Consider the following 21,814-nt stretch of genomic DNA (forward strand, 5'->3'; position numbering starts at 1 on the left):
AATCTAACATGAGGCCCAAGGAGTGTAGTGACATGGTCAAGTATGAAACTGCCATAAAGCAGGTGGAAAATGGCTACTGTATAGGTATGAATTTGTTAAGAATTTGGTTTTCCTGCCCACTTCTAATCTCTTCTTCCCACTACTCTCTTCCTCTCCCTACCCTTCCCCTTTCTTTTATCTTAATATCAAAGGCTGCTCTGTACAGAGACGGTAATATCTCCAAGCTCTCAATTCTATAACACTTTTACTTCAGATACATTACTGATGAATTTTACAACTCATTATTAATTCAATTTTTTTTGTTTTGGGGTCACACCCAGCAGCGCTCAGGGGTTACCCCTGGCTCTACATTCAGAAATCACCCCTGACAGGCACAGAGGACCATATGGGATGCCGGGATTCAAACCACTGTCCTTCTGCATGCAAGGCAAACATCTTATCTCCATGCTATCTCTCTGGCCCCTAATTGAAATGTTTATAAAACATTAAAACATTAAATAGTATAAGGCCCCTATAGTTCATGGTGGGACTTTAGCTGTGGCATTTCAAGGGCAGTTTTTTTTTTGTTTGTTTTTTGTTTTTTTTTTTTTTGGTATTTGTTTTAATGGTTGTACTCAAAACAGTTGTTTTAGGAGAATATTCTTACATGAATGCATCTATAAGTTTCATATTTCTGTATTTAAAACACTAAAGTGTATTCAATATAGTTTATCAATAAGAAAAATATGTGAGGGGCCAGAGAGATAGCATGGAGGTAAGGCATTTGCCTTTCATGGAGAAGGATGGTAGTTCGAATCCTGGCATCTCATATTCCCCGAGCCTGCCAGGAGCAATTTCTGAGCGTGGAGCCAGGAGTGACCCCTGAGCGCTGATGGGTGTGATCCAAAAACCAAAGAAATAACAAAAACAAAAACAAAAACAAACAAAAAACAGACAAACTAAAAACACAAATAAAAATGCAATAAATAAATATAGAAAAACATGTGAGCACTTTAGGAAAGATATTTCTATAAGTAAGCTCTTTATTTTTAGTAATAAAATTGACTAGATTATTTGACTAGACTAAATGGCAGCCAGTAATTTACAGAGTAAATATTATGCTAAAACTTCTCTAAACATATATGACTTGCTAAATGAAGTACCTTTTCAAGTAAGAATATCTCTTCTTTGGAGTCGAAGCAGTGGCGCTAGAGGTAAGGTGTCTGTCCTGCAAGCACTAGCCTAGGACAGACCATGTTTCGATCTCCTGGTATCCCATATGGTTTCCCCAAGCAGGAGCGATTTCTGAGCACATAGCCAGGAGTAACGCCTGATTATCAACGGGTATGGCCCAAAAACAAACAATAAAAAAAATATCTCTTCTTTTACTATACAAAGTATAAAAATATTTGATGCAAAAAGTAACAAAATTCATAAATTTATGGTAGTTATCTTCAAACAATATAATGAATGTTAGATATATTTTTGGAACTCAAGTGTTACAAATATTTTATAATATGCTATAAACAGAGGAATTTTAATATTCTTTAGGGATTACTATTGGATGCAACTAAGTAGCAACGTAACTTAAGCAACTGAACTATGGAGAAATGATCAAAAAATATTTGCTGATACTTGGATTGTGAAAATTTCTCTTCACAACTTAGAAATGCTCTGCCTATTTTTTTTCCAGGCACAATCTTTACGATCAATCCTATGTTACTGCTGGATAAGAAGTCACCAATTCGGTTTCTCGTCGAAGCCAGTGACGGGGGAACGCCTGACCTCAGCGCCCTCACCTTAGTGGAGATCAGCTTAAAAGAGGTGAACTGTCACATCCCCAAGTTTGCAGCCCAATCCTACAATCTTAGCGTGAATGAAGACACGCCCCCTGGAGGCACCCTCATGGCATTTTCCACCCTGGAAACCCATGAAAACTCTCTTGTGGAATATTCCATCCTCAGCGGTAACACTCAGAACCACTTCTTCCTGGAAACAAGGTCCATTCATTCCTATTATCCTTCTAAGCAAGTTGGTTATCTGGTGCTGCTTCACAGTCTGGATAGAGAAACCAAAGCCAGCCACCGACTAGTCCTTCTGGCCACTAATGCAGGTTGTCCAGCCCTGAGCTCCACAGCTGTTGTTTCCATTGAAGTGCTTGATGCCAATGACAATCCACCTCAGTTTAGCAGAGTAAAATATCATGCCCACATTCGGGAGAGCACCCCTCCCGGGAGTCCAATCACTGTGGTCTCAGCAGAGGACCATGATCTGGGTCCACACGCAGAGATCAGGTACCGCCTGGTCTCCGGAAACGAGGGGGGGTATTTTCACTTGGAAGAAAGAACGGGAATTCTTTACTTGATGAAGCCTCTAGATTATGAGGAAATCATAAAATTCACTTTATTGGTCCAGGCTGCTGATGGAGGAAAACAACACTTGTCATTTGCAGTTGTGTTAATTAGTGTTCTAGACGATAACGACCACATACCCCAGTTCATGTTCTCAAGACTGACCTGCGTTGTTCCTGAAAACCAAGCTGTTTCATCCACGCTGTGTTCTGTCAATGCCTTTGACTTTGATGCAGGTCCTTATGGAGAACTGACCTACTCTATTTTATCCCCTTGCTCTCTCACTCCTGGGCTGCCTCATGAGCACCATCCCTTCATTATTGACCCTCTAACAGGAGATATTCACACTCAGCAAGTCCTTGACTATGAAAGTGTCAATGAATACTGCCTCATGATCCAGGCTAAAGACAAAGGTGCCTCCACCGCCTCCTTAATGGTTTGGGTGGATGTTGAAGGGATCGATGAGTTTGAACCCATGTTCACGCAAGATCAATATTTTTTCAACCTGCCAGAAAAGAACCAGGGAAGACAGTTGGTTGGCAGAGTGGAAGCCTCAGATGCAGACGCTGGGATCGATGGAGTTGTTCTCTACTCCCTAGAAACATCATCGCCTTTCTTTTCAGTGAACAAAAGCAGTGGAAGCATTTATTTGGCGAGACCCCTTCCCCTAATAAAAAGCCACATTAGCCAAGGAAACTCCATTGAAATAAAAATCATCGCCCATAGTCCCAAAGCAGACTCCAAGTTTGCATCTTGTACTGTTTTTGTCAATGTGTCTTTTGCCCCAGAGAGGAAATACTTAGCAGTATCTACCAGCAGCTTTTCCATCAGTCTCGCTATCTCCTTTTTGGTGTTTTTATTCCTTATTTTCACATTAATTATCCTGGCTCTAAGACATAGACAAAAGGAGTCGACCAACCAGTGTGAGAAGGAAAAATCCTCTTCCTCCTTAAATGACAGTCTGAGATCAACACAGGAGGCCAGCATGCACACAGCCTTCCTGAAAACCAAGGATAGCAGGACTGAGCCCATGCTTCTCACCTCCCCGCCGGAATGGCTGAGTTTATTGAGTCTGGTGGAGAAGGATATAGAACATCTGTATCTGCACTCAAATTCCAGTGGTCACTGTTCTGTGGAAGAAACTGCTGAAGACAAGGAAATTCAGCAGATTAATGAGCACCCTTACCGAAAGGAGTCAGGCTCAGCTCTGAGTGATCGGGAGTCCAGGGTTCCAGATTCAGGGATCCCAAGGGACTCAGATCAGCTCTCCTGCTTGTCTGGAGAAACAGATGTGGTGGCTACCGCTGACAGGGTAGACAGTAGCCAGATTTATGAGGAAGGAGATGGTGGCGAAGGCTGCAGGACAGCCAGTGTTCCAAACAACGGGTTAGTGCAGACACTGAGGAAGAAAGAGGTGAGAGAAAGTCTCCTGGCTGACATTCTGAAAGAAGCGGTTTTCATTTCTGGGGAGCAGGAGACCCCGTGTGCCCAAATTTCAACTCGGAGCACTGCTGATCACATCATCCGCAATGGCTCTCACTGGGATTATCTGCTGAGTTGGGAGCCCAAATTCCAGCCTCTTGCCCCAGTGTTTAATGACCTCGCCAAACTCAGGGATGAACATTTATGCCTGCCTGGCATTCCACTGGAGAAGAAATCTTTTGTTTTTCCTCCACCCTTGATAACTGCAGTAGCCCAACCTGGGATTAAAGCTGTTCCACCCAGGATGCCAGCCATCACCAGCCTTCAGCAAACCCCACACTCCCCCATCCTCTACCGGCTCAGTTCTCTGCCAGAAGCCATGACTCCCAGCTTTTCTCCATCTCTTTCCCTGCTCACCGCCCAGACCCCTGCTCCGACTGCTCTGCTATTAGACAGAGAGTTGTTAGCAACACAGCGCCCAGGTCCATTTTGTGACCTTAAAGCAGAAGATGAAGTTCATATCTAACATGATTGCATGGTTAAGCACCAGCTCACTGTTGATCCTGCATGATCAAGCATTCTTAAGCCCTGGGCCACTGAGTCCATTTTATCTACTAACCAGTGATATAACTTAGGGGTTTAGGCCCTTTTTAGATTTGACATTTCTCCAATTTCTTCCAGCCTTAATGAGAAGTCAGCCTATCTTTTTGACCTTTATGTTTTTGCACTCAGGATTCAAGTTTGTATATATTAAGTAGTGTATAATCTGTCGTGCTAGTTTTCTGTATGATTAGATTTCCAAAGGACATCATGACTGGCTGCCAGATAGTATATATGAAAATAAATGGAAATACAGTGTAATATTCTCTGGTCACATTACTGCTGATTGCATTGCTCTGCTTAAAAACAAATAAGTGAAAACTAAGGACTGAGTGTAAAATAAAAAAAAAGGCGCAGGATGGGAAATTTGGAGAAATAAATTTTAAGGTTTTTATTTTTTTGAGTGGATTAGTTTTCTGTTGATATATTTAGAGATGAATTTCTCACTTTTCCAATATGCTATCCTCATGGATCTGGGTCATACTTTGAATTTTAAGTGTAGTAGTGCCTTTTGTAAATGTATGAAAGTGGTCATAACTGTGCCAAATAAGAAAATTATTCATGATGAGATGAACCAGAAATACATGTTCTTAAGGAAAGACCGAGATTGATCAAAGCAATAAGTATGTGACTGATGACTGCCATCACATTTGTGTTACTATAGTCCTCTTGACAAATACAATAATAATTTTTCAATGTATTTTCTTGTAATGGGTACAAACAATAAACTTGGAAGATTAATTTAGAGGTATTTCTTCCTTTAACTTTCTTGAAGTTTAGAACTTCGAATGAAAAGTTATCTATTCCCTCCATGTCACTTTTAAAAGTTTGTGTAGATAAAATTATGTTACGGGCTAATAAAATTTTTCATATAGCAATTTAGCACTATATTTTTAAACAATGAATTTTTATATAAGTTTCTATTAAAGTTAAGAGTTGATTTAGAAATCTTCCATTGTTCATGGTCATTTTTAGCTTTAACTGTCATTAGATGGAGCAGTTGAGCAATATGGTGAAAATAATTTTTTTATAGCTACTAATTCAGAAATACAGTGGTGTATGGTGCTCACATATAATACTGAACCCTTCTCTTTAGTGAGCTTGAGACTCCACCCAAGATTCATATCCCTTCTAAGAGAGCAGAAGACTTTATCAATGCTTGCTGCTGTAGCTGATGGCCCAGGAGTCATCTAGGGTAGGAGATGCAGCCAGATTTTAAAAGTTTAGATGTTAATGTCAAATCTAGAAAGCATCTGGTATGGTTTTCTTGGTAGGAACTATGAACCATCTGCACTAGAAATAGTTTCTTTAAAAAAAAAAAAAAAGACCCGTCTGATATGTGAAATTCTGTAAGACAACTGATTGCTCCTTAATGAAAAGTCATTGCAGGATTCTGTGTGTGGTATCTCATTTTGTAGATAAATAATTCCGGTGTGGATTTTATCAGTTCTCTATCTTTGCTGACTCAAACTAAAAACAAGTATTTAAAGCTACATTATAAATGGTGGCAACATAAAGGTGTTGGGTTAGGGTTAGTCATGTAGGCATGAAATACTGTAGTATTATAAAATGGATATATGTACCTTTTTTGCCTCATGGATCTGGGAAAATGTCATGGTTTTTGTTTAAATGAAACATTTCATTGTTTCTGTATTTATTCTCTCTGACTTTCTTCAAAAGATTACTTTGAACATATAAAGAAATTCTACACGAATCTCCTGCATAATTATAGATGGATGTTTTGTTTTGCAACAGGATTATTTCTAGGAACCAAGGACATTATTCTGTTTTTAATTAAACAGGTTCTTCATTTATTTGTGCTTAAAAAGAGTTGTTCATCTAGCTCTTCCCTAAGTTATTCGCCTGTGATTTATTATTCATCCTGGACACGATGCTGCATTTTTTTCTTTAGACATTCAGCAGAAATAGAAGACGAGAAGCATTTAGAGCTATGCTCTAGCAATACATAGTGTGTTTTAATTGATGACTTTATTAATACTGTGTTCAGTGTCATACAACCACCAATCAAGTGGGGTTGAGACAAAAAATGTGAACATGTTGGTTAAGTGTTTGCAATAAATCATACGTCAGCCCTTTCAACTAGAGTGCTTTTTTTCCTAAATAAACAATATAATTTGTATAGTTTTCCTTCAAGTTTAATATTAACTTGCCTCATATGTTCTGTGTTACACTGCTGATCTACACACCGGCTTTAGCACTCTGGAGGGGGTACAGAACTTGTTAGTGGAAAATCATATTAAGCCCCAAATTCATAAGCTATAAAATAAAAGACAGTTGTCTCTTGTGGAATTTTGGCTGCCTGAAATTCTGGACTTTCTTGTTGGCAGCCTTAAAAAATACTGGTGTAAATCAGTACCAAATGGATATCAAAATTCCATGTCCTAGTAGTAATCATTGAATTGGCTTCCAAAACAGATTCCTGGGCAAAGAAAAGAAAAAATTTTCTATCTTTAGGGATTTGATCATTTTAACTGTGCTTTTCAAATATTGAAATGTCCCATAAACTACTGGCTGCCAACATGGATATATATATTTAGAATGTAATACTAAATAATTCTCAAATGTCCAGATGAGTCAAGAGCTGTGTTTCCTAGCACCTTTGCCCCCACTTTCAAGTCATCCTTGCTGTGTTATCTAGACATTAGAGTGATGAAAAATTTTAATTTAAAATGATTTCTTTCCAAATATTTGCTTAGTAACTTTAATTTTGTTGTTTTACATAGACCCTTACTTTAAGCAAGGAGGGTGGGTGGAAAGAAAAAGAAAAATGGCAGGATGCCACTAAAAAGGATTGCTTCAAAGCAGTGAAGCATAGAAACTGAACACAATCTATCTATGCTCGGTGAATCTGTTTTTATCATAGGGTGTGGTTGAGTGCAAACTAGAGAGGCATCTGTTTGGGTATAACTTTAAGAGTTGATCAGATAATTGTTTTGTATGAGATGAATGCCAGATTCAGGGAATTTACAGTTATTTTGCTTGTGACTCAGACTGAGCATTGTAGTCTGAGTCATGCATAATAATCACCCATTACAGAGATGGAAGGAGAGAATGGGGGGAAGACAAAAGGGAAAAAGGTGGGAGGAATTAACTCTGAAAAGAAAATGTTTAGTTCACAGGTAAAGGAACACAAGAAAGCAAAAATAAGAACTTGCACAAGTCCTTAAAAAATTTTTAAGTAGAAAGATTTTGCCACATCTCTTTTTACTTTGTTTTATTGAGGACCATCTTTCCTTTTGGTTCCTTTCAGTTCTCTTCTCCATTGTCCCAAAACTTAGATTTATCAAGTTGAGAAATTAAAGCTAGAAGACAGCGAACTATGTTGACCATGGAAACTTTAATTTGTGGGTGAGGATTTATTTATGAATCACAGAAAAATATATTGGAGCTTTACATATATAGTACAGTGGGTAAGCACTTGTCTTACATGTGGCCACTCTGGGTTTGGTTCCAAGCAGCTCATGGTTTCCCCAAGCACTGCCAGGAGTAATTCTTGAGTACAGACCCAGAAGTAAACCACTGAGTATTGCTGGGTGTGACCCCAAAATAAAAAATAAGAATATATTGGAATGATTATCTTACCTTATTTCCCTTTTTGTCATTGTGAGTGCTCAGATTTTAAGTGACTTTATGAAATTTCAGAAGTTACTAAAATATGGAATTTTAGCACTTAATGTTTATTTCTGGAGACTCAATTTTTACTTGCTTGAGTGTTGTAATTTTATATTAAAACAGCACATTATATATACTATATATATATATATATATATATTGACCACAGTTTAACATCGACAAATTCCATAGCTTACTCTTAAACATCATCAATTTTATTTGAATTCTGGTGAATTTTCTTATAACTTTACAAAAAATAGATTACTTTTATCTCATTTTGATGAAAAAAATTTATCAGAAACAAAAATATTGCAACTTTAGAAAGATTCAACTCAAAGTAACTTGATATCAAATTATACCTTTCTTTTATAAACTTAGCACTGGCTATTTGATGACAATTAACACTTCCTACTGTTTTGGTCTACATAATTTTTCTCAGTTCACTCAATATATCTGCTAAACCAAAACTGTGAAGTGAGTAATAAGGAGGGGGAAAGCATACTAACAAATAGCAGATGTAAAAGTACATCTTTTGAGAAAGACTGTATTATTTTGGTTAGAAAATTAAATACATAAATTTTGCTGTTCCTTAAAATCTTCAGGGCAAAGGACTGGTCTCCAATTGTATTATGATATACAGATGTGTCTCAGAACAAATAAGTTCATGTATGTATGGGTGCAAAGGATTCTCATGGAGAGATGCATTACAATGGTCTTGTTTGATATGATGTAAACTGAGTTCTGTGATTCTAACCAATTATAAGAAAGATGTTATATAAAAAATCTTAATAGATCATAAAATATCTTAAAGTCAAATAGCTATCAATTTATTCTGTAATCAAGTTGGGTTTTTTTCTCTCTCCCCTAACAATATACATACTTATCTTGTGAGCTTTAGACATAATAAAAACAAGTTATATATGACATTCAAAAAGCATGTTGCTTATGACAGCAACATGACGTGACCAAACACATTGGTTCAATTTGATTGCATATCTTGTAATATACCATGACTACCCTCTGGCTAAGAGAATTAAATTCTATCAATTTCAGGAGAGAATATAGTCCAGTAGATATGTATGCCTAAAATGTTTATATCAAAAGTTATTAAAATTGAAATTAGGTGAAATACGAGAAATTTGTGAAAGTATTCTATATGTGCATATACTCAGAGTGTATAAAAGTTATATTTTAAGCAAGTGCAGATTAATTATAATAAGTGCATGCTAGGATATTAAGGGGCAGTATAAATATGAAACTATTTCTCTCATAGTATAAACAAAAGAATTCCAACTGGATTAAGGAGTCAATGTTAAAATGAATTTAAGGAACCTAGAAGATGGCTTAGAAGGTTAAAGCATCAGGGGAAAGCAAGGACTGAAATGAAAAGAAATGTAAAGATAAAAGGTATGGTAAATGTTTATTTTATGATAAAAGCATAGATAGAATGATTAATTTGTCATATAGCTACTAAAACACTAAGACAAATAAGTTATAAGAAGTTATTATTAGGAAATACATAACATATTTAACAAGAAATAACTTAACACCTATTGTGAACAAAGGATCTATGTGGGATCCAGATATATAAGGCTAAACACAACAGTCAAAACTATTACAATTATGATGTCTATATTTTACTAAGAAAAGTAAGAATGAGGGGCTGGAGCGATGGTGCAGAGGCAGGACATTTGCCTTGCATGCTGCTGACCCAGGACTGACAGTGGTTAGATCTCCCAGCATCCCATATGGTCCCCCAAGCCAGGAGCAATTTCTGAGCGCATAGCCAAGAGTAACCCCTAAGCATCACCAGGTGTGGCTCAAAATCAAAAAAAAAGAAAGAAAGAAAAAAAAAAGTAAGGATGAGAATATGTGTTTTAATAACGGGAAAAATTATGATATAAAAAACAACTAAAAAGGATAAAAGGTAAAACAAATATTGATAAGAATACAGGGAATATGGAAGTTTTGTTTATATTTGACATTTAGGGGAGGAGCTTCTGAGATGATGCTATTGGGACTCAATAAAGTAAGTGAGCATGCATGGATAAAAGGGGAAAGCAATAAAATGACGTGTCAAAAAGTGTAAGACCTAGAATAGAAGCAAACTGGAGTTTGGGGAAAAGTATAACGCTAATGTGACCTCAGGACAAAAGGTATAGCCTCATCAGTGAGAGAGGGGGAGTTGTAGGAAAAATAAAGAATGAAGAGTTTAGATCATGTTGAGCCTATGGGCGACAGTAGAAAGTTTTATGGAAAGTCATTGATAATTTTTATGCACAGGTATAAAATTCTTATATTCTTAAAGAGGAATTTACATGTCATGGAAAATAGACCAAGGCAAGGAGGAATATTATATGCTAATCATAGTCAAGTTAATCTCACTAATCTTAGTAATGACTATATTTCAGTTCCAGATGGTTATAGGTTGAAGCGGCACTGTTAGTAATGAATGATATGTGGGATATGGAGAAAGTTAAACTTCAGTCCAAAAGTTTAAGAGAGTGTAGAGCAAGAGATAACAATTTTAATTATTAGATTAGGGATAGCATTTATAAGAAAGGGATTGAGTGAAATCATTCTTTAATAATATAGAAAGAATAAAACTTTAGAATTTACACTAGAGGCAAAAAAGTGAAAGATCCAGAAAATATTTTTTATGAAATTAAACCTACTGTTATTGGAGAGAAAAGCAGGATAGCCTGGTATATAGCCCAACTATAAAATTCCTAACTATAAAATAAAGTTTAAGTTGAGGCAAGATGGCAATATCAGTGTAGGCTTTTAAATCTTCCCAAGTCAATATATAAAATGGAGCATCTAGAACAATCAAACAAAACCTCAAAAACAACATCTTCAAATAAAAGGGAAGTTCACCATTAAAATTCTGGAAGGTGTAGTATAGTTGAAAGGGAGAAATATTTTGGGGTTTTGGGGAAAAGAAGTGGCTGAACTGGTGATGGATGTGGTGCTAGAATTATATAAATGTAAAGCCATCATTAACAGCATTGTAAATCACAAAACCTTAAGCAATAAAATAAATTTTTAATATTAAATAAAAATTCAAAAATAAACTAAAATTTCTGGAATATGATGGGGAAAACACAAGCAATCAACAAGGACAATATCAAGAGAAAGGAAAGGAATCTCTAATTCTCTTTGAGCCAGAGAAGCAGAAATCACCTAGATATTCCTGCTAAAGAAAAGGTCTACTTGGGAGGAAAGTTTATGGTCTGAAAATAACTGTCAAACCTTGGGAAGAGGCTACTGAGTACCCACTTTGTAAATGAGTGTAGAAAAACTAAAGTAAATTAGATTATTCTGGTGTGTTCAACCCTCCAGAATTTACAAAAATATACAAACAAAAGTGCCTTGTGGAACAACTGAATCTCACACTGAGTAAGGTCTCTGAATGTATGTGTGTCTATAGAGAGTAATGTTCAATATTCAAGCTTCCCAAAAGTTGCTATAATCAACTAGGTAATTAATTCAGAACATTGGATAGATTCAATACTAGAAAAATGGCAGTTTATAGGTAAATTTGCAATTTAATCTAAATCTGATATCACATACTTTTCCTGAAGTTGATAGCTTAATTTTATAATTTATTTGAAAGAATAAACAAGCAAAAAATAGCTAGGGAATAATAAAAAGAACTATGAATGTATGTGTTTTTGTGTGAACAGAAGTATATATACATGCACTAATTTGATCATGTATATAAATCTGTTATAAAACCTTAATAATTAAAATAGTGTTGCATTGGTATATGACAAGACAAATAAATGGAGTAGAAAACCAAGAAACAAATCCAAGTACATGCCAAAATTCCTTGAAATGATGGATTAATTGTTGAGTACCAACATCCTCTTGAGAATATTATTTTATTTTGGACTATCACCAGGCAATGCTCAGGGAGTACTCCTGGCCCTGCACTAAGAATTATTCCTGACAGTGCTCAGAAAACAATTGGGGATGCTGGAGATTGAACCTGAGCTGACCACATGCAAGGCAAATGCCCTATTTGCTGCTGTACTCTCTCCAGCCTCAAGAATATATTTGTAAAAGGCTGAATTTGAATAAGAATAAAAAGAAATATTAAATGTTGTATATTAATGGATAGGAGAGACACAGAAAATTACGAAGGCAGTAAAGACTTGAGAAACAATGATAGACATAAACAGGGGTAGACCTTATCTTGGAATCTTGAACATCTTTCAGGCCAAGCTGCAAACTGCAAGCTAAAAAGCACTATTGGTAATTTTATGAGAACAGATGTAATTACAGTTATGTGTCTACAAAGAGGAAAGAACTTTCATAGTTATACCAATCTAAAACTTGGAACTGCCTAAAATGTGCTAGGAATTAGAATAGACAAGAGTTTTTAGCTGAGTTTTGAATAAAATCAATTACATATCTGAGTATGATGATCTGTTGCTACTTTATCAGCCTGCCAAAAATAATACTCAATCTTCTACAGAAGATAAAAATCATCCAGAATTTTTTGTGATTATTTATAACAATATCCAGCAATCAATCCAGAATGGTAATGTGTCCTGAAGAAAAGGCTACAAGACCACAGCCAAATAAAATCTGTAATAAAGCAGGTACACAAGAGAATCATATATTGGCATTAACACATATGGACTTTAAAATATCTATTCAGAAAAGTAGATGCCATATAAAATTCAGGAGAGACATGAACTGTAAAATCTATTAAAATAACATGACTCAAAAAATAAGAAAGGAAATCCTAAACTATAAAATGTTACTGCCATTTTATAAGATAGTTATAACCAAACATTTATGTAATAAAAATATAATAAAAAGTGTTGGCTGTAGCAACACTATAAGAAGTAGAGTGCTTTCCTGGTACACAGCTGACCAAGTTCAATCCCTGGGCTTCCACATTTGGAACCCCACATTCCATCAGGAGAGATCCCTAATCACATAGCCAGTAGTAAGCCATGAGCATTGTCAAATGAAGCCCCCAAATAAACCAAAAAATAGATTTGGAGCAAATACATGGGTTAAGTCTCTTGCTTTGCATGTAGCTGGTCTGTTTGATCCTTTGCATTCCACTGAGAACTTCCAGGAGTGATCCTTCAGCACAGAGCCAGGAGTAACCCCAATGACTTCAGAATGTTGACTAAAATAAAAAATAAAAAAAAAGTGAGAGCAGTGTTTTGGGCTTATCCAATAATGCTCCTGTAGCTAAATGGTGATGTCATCAAACTTGGGTTTTTTTACATGGCTTGGCCCTTGAACTTTTTTCCTGACCATCTCTAGTTGTTTATTCTTCTTTTGTTGTTGTTGTTGTTGTTGTATAAGGTCCATATCTGATGATGCTTGAGGTCACACTTGATGGTCATCAATATGATGGTGTATGTTCTATAACTTAGTGATAGGGTTCAGTGGTGTGATGCTTGGGCCTGGTGGCAGGAGCCAGCATGGTCCCACTTAGAGATTCCTTTGTCACATGAAAAACTGCTCCACATCACTAACCATCAGGGAGATGCAAATAAAAACAACAATGAGTATCATCTTCACACCACAGAGATTGGCACATATCACAAAGAACAAGAATAATGGGTGCTGGAGGGGATGTGGAGAGAAAGGAACTCTCATTCACTGCTGGTGGAAATGCCGTCTAGTCTAGCCTTTAGGGAAATCAATATGGAGATTCCTCAAAAAACTGGAAATTGAACTCCCATATGATCCAGCTATACCATTCTTAGGGATATACTCTAGGAACACAAAAATACAATTAAAAAATCCCTTCCTCACACCAATATTCATTGCAGTGCTATTTACAATAGCCAGACTTTGGAAACAACCAAGATGTCCTTCAACAGATGAATAGCTAAAAAAAACTGTGGTACATATAAACAATGGAAAATTATGCAACCAACAGGAGAGATGATCATGAAATTTTCTATACATGGATGCACAAGGAATCTATTATGCTGAGTTAAATAAGTCAGAGAGAGAGACAGACACAGAATACTGTCACTCATCTATGGGTTTTAAGAAAAATAAAAGACATTTTAATAATTCTCAGAGACAATAGAAATGAGGGCTGAAAGGTCCAGCTCACAATATTAGCTCACCATAAAGAGTGGTGAGCACAGTGAGAGAAATAACTACACTGACAACTAACATAACAATGTGAATGAATAAGGGAAGTAGAAAGCCTGTCTCAAATACAGACGGGGTGGTGGTGGTAGGGAGGTGGGAGATTTGGGGCACTGGTGATGGGAATGTTGCACTGGTGTTCTTTAAATGACTGAAACCCAACTACAATCATGTTCATAATCAAAATGTATAAAGATATACTTTTTTAATTTTTTATTTAAACAAATTTATTACATACATGATTGTGTTTGGGTTTCAGTCATGTAAAGAACACCACCCATCACCAGTGCAACATTCCCATCACCAATGTCCCAAATCTTCCTCCTCCACACTCAACCCCCACCTGTACTCTAGACAGGCTTTCTAGTTCCCTCGTACATTCTCATTATTAGAATAGTTCAAAACGTATTTATTTCTCTAACTAAACTCATCCCTGTTTGTGGTGAGCTTCATGAGGTGAGCTGTAACTTCCAGCTCTTTTCTCTTTTGTGTCTGAAAGTTATTATTGCAAGAATGTCTTTCATTTGTCTTAAAACCCATAGATGAGTGAGACCATTCTGTGTCTTTCTCTTTCTATGACTTATTTTACTCAGCATAATAGATTCCATGTACATCCATGTATAGGAAAATTTCATGACTTCATCTCTCCTGACAGCTGCATAATATTCCATTGTGAATATGTACCACAGTTTCTTTAGCCATTCATCTGTTGAAGGGTATCTTGGCTGTTTCCAGAGTCTTGCTATGGTAAATAGTGCTGCAATGAATATAGGTGTAAGGAAGGGATTTTTGTATTGTATTTTTGTGTTCCTAGGGTATATTCCTAGGAGTGGTATAGCTGGGTCATATGGGAGCTCGATGTATAAAGATATTTTTAAAGAGGAAAAGAGAGAGAGAGAGCGAGAGAGAGAGAGAGAGAAAGAGAGAGAGAGAACCCTGTGTCTATACCCAAAAGTGATTAAGGGACTATTTAGTATCTTTGGTATGAGGAATCTAACCAAGGACTTTTTTCAGGCTAATTATGAGCTCTTCCACTTGAGTTATCCAGCTAAGAATTCTTTTCTTAGTAAGGTTGACAATCAAAATTGAAGGAAAAATTTAAGCGTTTCTTAGATAAGCAAAAATTAAAGAAGTTATCAAGAAATGTTAAGTGATAATTAAACTGGAAATAAATTGAATACATAATGGTCTAAAAGAGGAATAAATTCAGAATACATGTAAAAATTAAAACTCCTGAGAAAATATAATTAGCATTTAATTACAAATAAGCATAAATTAAAAAAAGCATTAAAAGAGAAATGTAGTGAAAATAACAAGCTACTATAGTCAGAGGAGATGGATAGATAGGCAATATATATGATAAAAATATGTGGAATTAGATGTCAAAAATAAAATGAGTATGAAATAAAAAATTCAGTTTTTAAAATGTTTTCAAATTAAGGAATTACTAACCTTAATTAGAGCATATAAAGATAGATTATTTTAAGTAAAATAAGTAAAAAATATTGTATGGTTTTACATATTAAATATGAAAAATAATCAAAGTAAACTCAGAAATATAGAATAGGGGGCTAGAGCAGTGGCACAGTAGTAGGGCATTTGCCTTGCACATAGCTGACCTAGAACGGACCCCAATTTGATCCCCCAGCATCCCATATTTTCCCCCAAGCCAGGAAAGATTTCTGAGCACATAGCTAGGAGTAACCCTGAGCATCACCGGGTGTGGCTCAAAAACAAACAAAAAACAACAACAAAAAGAAATATAGAATAGGCTGAGAGTTGCCATAAGTGAGACTGAGGTGGAGGAAATGAGAAGTGGTTAAAAGGTGTTAACTTTCAGTTATAAGAACAGTTCTGAAAATGACATCTATAGCATGGTAATTATAGCTAATGTTGACTATTTACTAATGTTTAAAAATTATTAAGAGTAGGTCTTAAAGACTCTCATAATGACCTAATCTCTAAAGGTCAGAGAACAAGCCTGGTATAAATAAGGCCTCAGGTGCAATCCCCAGCACTTCATGCCCTCTTGAGCACATTGGATATAGTTGACTCTGATTGTCCCTAATTCTGTTGTAAAACCTTCCCCCATCTTATCATCATTATAAAAAATGCATATTAAGTTTTTTGTGATAATCTTTTAAATTTATTCACATGTATAAAATTATTCTGTTGTATTCTTTAAAAAGATAAAGTAATGACTTTAAAAGAGTGAGGCAGATAGCACAGGAGTAGGGTGTTTGTTTTGTATGCAGCCTACCCAGGACAAACATGGGGTTGGTCCCCAATTTCCCATATATGGTCCCCCAAGCCTGCCAGAAGCGATGTCTGGGCACAGAGCCAGAAGTGCTCTTCTGAGTACAGCTGTATGTGGCCTCCAAACCAAAAAGCAAAAAACAACAACAACAAAAACAAAAGCAGACTTATAAAAGAGGGGTTCAGGTCCAATACTGTATACTGCATTTCATTCACAGATAAAATAAATCAGTGTTGAGAGCTAGAAACATTGAATGAGGAAGAAAATGAAAATAGGTATTGGAGTACTTTTTAAAGACATGAAATGTTCTAAATTTGTGATGATTGTACAGACTCTATGAACATATTAGAAACCATTGAACTATCTATTAATTGTTAATACATGAATTCTATATCAATAAAGTTGCTATATAGAGATACTCAAAATTAAGAGTTCAGTATATATGTTTGACTTATTAAAATCAAATAAAGAGAGGGTTAATAAGTTAGAATATAAATCAAAAAATATATACAGGCACAAAGCTATCTGAAGATTACTCAACTGAGAAGAAGAGAAGTGTCAAATACGGTTTTAAAAGCTTAGTAGGCTAACAGAAATTCTAAAAAGAAAGTGGACCCAAAGCAGTATTAGAAAGGACAGTAGCCGACTCTGAGGACTTCAAGGGAAACGTCTCCTACACCTGTCTGCCTGTGCTTTTGAATCCCCGAATGTTTCCTCAGAGGCCTAGGGAGCGCACCCCAAAAAACTGCATTTTGAAGCTGCTGAGTAAGTACATTCTGGCTGTGGGGGTCGATGTCCAATAAGCTGAGGTCTCTGGCCTGTGGAGGCTCCGCCCTGATGTGCCTTTATTCACTCTGAGGACTTCAAGGGAAACTTCTTCTACGCCTGTCTGCCTGTGCTTCTGAATCCTCGAAGGTTTCCTCAGAGGCCTAGGGAGCGCACCCCCAAAAAACTGCATTTTGAAGCTGCTGAGTAAGTATATTCTGGCTGCGGGGGTCGCTGTCCAATAAGCTGAGGTCTCTGGCCTGTGGAGGCTCCACCCCGCTGTGCCTTTGTTCACTCTGAAGACTGTCAACTAGAGGCAGCAGAAGAGTTTGCTTCGCCACCACACACTCTTTCTAACCAATGAACCCCACCACAACACGCAAAAAAAACCACACTACAAGTGTGACAATGGGGAAACCTCACAGGCAAACAATATCTACAGAGAATGAAGACAAAAGCTCTGATGACCTAATAAATTCCAACCACCTGATTAACCTTTCAGATAAGAAGTTTAGAATAGAAATATGGAATAAGTTTGTAGAACTCAAAAAAAAGCATAGATCGATCTGAAGAGAACACAAAGATAGAAATCAGAAAACTCCAAACTGAAATAACAGATCTGAAAAACATGGTTGCTCAACTGAAAACCTCAATGGATAGCCTCGCCAACAGGGTATCAGCAGCTGAGGAGAGAATCGGAGTCTGGAAGATGTGATGCAGAAAAACAACTTAACAGAAATTGGAAAAGAACCATAAGACAGATGAACAGTCAATGGAAAAAGAACTCAAGGCATGCAAACAGATGAAAATAGAACTCTTTAATAAACTCAACAGAAATAACATAAGAATCATTGGAGTCCCAGAAACCCAGGAAGGAGATCTCCAGGAAAAATCAACTGTCAAATACATCATCAAAGAGATACTCCCAGAGTTAAAGACTACATGCAATCAAATCCTTCATGCCCAAAGAGTACCAGCTAAAAGAGACCCAAAGAAAAACACCTCAACATATCTCCATTATAATGACAAATCCCATAGATAGAGATAGAATACTGAAAGCAGCAAGATCAAAAAGGGAAATTACATTCAAAGAAGCATCCCTAAGACTTACAGCAGACATGTCACAAGAAACTCTCAAGGACAGAAGACAGTGGTGGGATATTGTGACAAGACTGAATGAAATAAATGCCTCACCGAGAATATTGCACCCAGGCCGACTCATGTTCAGGATTGAAGGAAGAATACACAGCTTCATGGATAAACAACAGCTCAGAAACTTCACAGATGATAAACCAGCCTTAAAGGAAAAACTGACAGGTCTATTCTAAGACAAGAGAGACCAACAAACACAGCAAACTTATCTACAAAGATGACATTAAATCCTATGACAATCATCTTCCTCAATGTCAATGGACTAAATTCACCAATTAAAAGACACAGAATGGCAAAATGGGTCAAAAAGATGAATCCAACCTTCTGCTGCCTACAAGAAACACATCTGAATAGTCAGAACAAATATAGACTCAAAATCAAAGGCTGGAGGAAAATCATCCAAGCAAACAACACCCTCAAAAAAAGCTGGGGTGGCCATATTAATATCTGATGACACCAACTTGATACTCAGAAAAGTGGTAAGGGACAAAGATGGACACTATGTGCTAATCAAGGGATTTGTGCAACAGGAAGAAATCAGACTATTAAACACATATGCACCCAATGAGAGACCAGCAAATTATCTAATACAATTACTGACAACTCTGAAAGAAGAAATCAATAATAACACAATAATTGTGGGAGACCTCAACACGGCCCTATCAACACTTGATAGGTCAACCAGACTGAAACCCAACAAAAACATACTAGCCCTGAAAAGAGTTATGGAAGAAAGAGGACTAGTAGATATATACAGGACACTCCATCCCAAGAAACCTGGATACACATTCTTTTCCAATGTACATGGGTCATTCTCCAGAATAGACTACTTGCTGACACGTAAAACATACCTCCATAAAATCAAGAGGATAGAAATCTTGCAGGCTACCTTTGCTGACCACAGGCTCTGAAATTAGATGTGAACTACAAAGCCACACGGAAGAAGAACTTTAACAATTGGAAATTAAACACCCTGCTACTGAACAACCCGTGGGTCCGAGATGAAATCAAAAAGGAAATAAAAACTTTCCTGGAAACAAATGATAATGAAGACACAAACTGCCAGAATCTATGGGACACAGCAAAAGCGGTCCTGAGAGGAAAATTTATAGCTCTACAAGCACACATCAGGAAGGAAGAAGGAGCATACCTGAATAACTTAATGACGCAGCTCAAAAAATTAGAAAATGACCAACAAAAGGAACTAAAAATAGGGAGACAGAAGGAAATAACAAAGATGAAAGCAGAACTTAATGAATTGAAAAACCAAAAATCAATCTGAAAGATCAACTAAAGCAGAAGCTGGTTCTTTGAAAAAATAAGATTGATAGACCATTGGCAAAACTTACAAAGAGAGAGAGAGAGAGAGAGAGAGAGAAATCTGATAACCCGTATTAGAAATGAAAAGGGGGAGATCACGGCAGAAATTGCAGAGATCCAAAGGGTAATCAGAGACTACTTTGAGAAATTTTATGCTACTAAACATGAGAACATAGAAAAAATGGAAAAATTCTTGGACACTTATAACCTTCCACATTTAAGTAAGGAGGATATAGCATATCTAAACACCCCCATCACTACTGAGGAAATTAAAACTGTAATCAAATATCTGCCCAAAAAGAAAAGCCCAGGCCCAGATGGTTTTCCTAATGAATTTTTTCAAATCTTTCAAGAGGAGCTACTACCAATCCTAGCCAAGCTCTTCCATGAAAATGAAAAAACGGAAACACTCCCAAACAGGTTTTATGAAGCCAATATCACCTTGATACCAAAACCAGACAGAGTCACTGCCAAAAAAGAAAATTACAGACCAATATTCCTGATGAATGCTGATGCAAAGATCTTCAATAAAATCCTGGCAAATAGGATCCAATGCATCATCAAGATCATACACTACGACCAAGTAGGTTTCATCCCAGGAATGCAAGGATGGTTTAACATTAATAAATCTATCAACATCATACACAACATCAACAACAAGAAAAATAAAAATCACATGATCATATCAATAGATGCAGAGAAAGCATTTGATAAGGTCCAACACCCATTCTTGATCAAAACTCTCAGCAAGATGGGAATGGAAGGAACCTTTCTCAATCTAGTTGAAGCCATCTACAACAAGCCAACGGAAAATATTATCCTCAATGAAGAAAAACTAAAAGCCTTTCCTCTAAATTCTGGTACAAGACAAGGCTGTCTGCTGTCACCACTCCTCTTCAACATAGTACTGGAAGTTCTTGCTATAGCGATCAGGCAAGAAAAAGATATCAAGGGAATCCAGATAGGAAAGGAAGAAGTCAAGCTCTCATTGTTTGCAGAAGAAATGATACTCTACGTAGAAAACCCTAACGACTCTACCAAAAAGTTTCTAGAAACAATAGATTCATATAGCAAGGTGGCAGGCTACAAAATCAACCTACAGAAATCAATGGCCTTTTTATACACCAGTAATGATAGGGAAGAGATGAAAGTCAGGAAGACAATCCCATTCACAATAGTGCCACACAAACTCTAATATCTTGGAGTCAACTTGACCAAAGATGTGAAGGACCTATACAAAGAAAACTATAAAGCCCTGCTCCAAGAAATAAGAGAGGACACACGGAAATGAAAACACATACCCTGCTCATGGATTGGCAGGATTAACATCATTAAAATGGCAATACTCCCCAAAGCATTATACAGATTTAATGCGATCCCCTTAAAAATACCCATGACATTCTTCAAAGAAGTGGATCAAACACTTATGAAGTTCATCTGGAACAATAAACACCCTCAAATAGCTAAAGCACTCCTAGGGAAAAGAAAAATGGGAGGCATTACTTTCCCCAACTTTAAACTGTACTACAAAGCAATAGTCATCAAAACAGCATGGTATTGAAATAAAGACAGACCCTCATATCAGTAGAATAGGCTTGAGTTCTCAGAGAACATTCCTCAGACATACAATTACCTAATTTTTGACAAAGGAGCAAGAAATCCTAAGTGGAGCAGGGAAAATCTCTTCAACAAGTGGTGCTGGCAGAACTGGTTAGCCACTTGCAAAAAAGCAAACATAGACCCCCAGTTAACATCATGTATGACGGTAAAATCCAAATGGATTAAAGACCTTGATATCAGACCAAATACCATAAGGTATATAGAACAACACGTCTGTAAAACACTCCATGACATTGAGACTAAAGGCATCTTCAAGGAGGAAACTGCACTTTCCAAACAAGTGGAAGCAGAGATCAACAGATGGGAATACATTAAACTGAGAAGCTTCTGCACCTCAAAAGAAATAGTGCCCAGGATACAAGAGTCACCCACCGAGTGGGAGAAACTATTCACCCAACACCCTTCAGATAAGGGGCTAATAATATTCAAAATATACAGGGCACTGACAGACTTTTACAAGAAAAAAACATCTAATCCCATAAAAACATGGGGAGAACAGACACTTTGATAAAAAAAGAAATACAAATGGACAAAAGGCACATGAAAAAATGCTCCTTGTCACTAATCATCAGGGAGATGC

General features: G+C 36.7%; 1 protein-coding gene across 1 annotated transcript in view; it reads left to right on the plus strand.

Moving 5' to 3' along the window:
- Positions 1-4,388, plus strand: part of DCHS2 (dachsous cadherin-related 2) — a 273,708-nt gene extending 269,320 nt beyond the window's left edge. Inside the window, exon 20 of the mRNA XM_049770863.1 lies at positions 1,673-4,388. Within this exon, the coding sequence (XP_049626820.1) occupies positions 1,673-4,278 (2,606 nt within the window). The 3' untranslated portion in view covers positions 4,279-4,388. The remainder of the gene's footprint in view (positions 1-1,672) is intronic.
- Positions 4,389-21,814: the final 17,426 nt, after the last annotated feature.

The sequence above is a fragment of the Suncus etruscus genome, chromosome 3 (genome assembly GCF_024139225.1).
Source record: "Suncus etruscus isolate mSunEtr1 chromosome 3, mSunEtr1.pri.cur, whole genome shotgun sequence".
Classification (NCBI taxonomy): Eukaryota; Metazoa; Chordata; class Mammalia; order Eulipotyphla; family Soricidae; genus Suncus; species Suncus etruscus.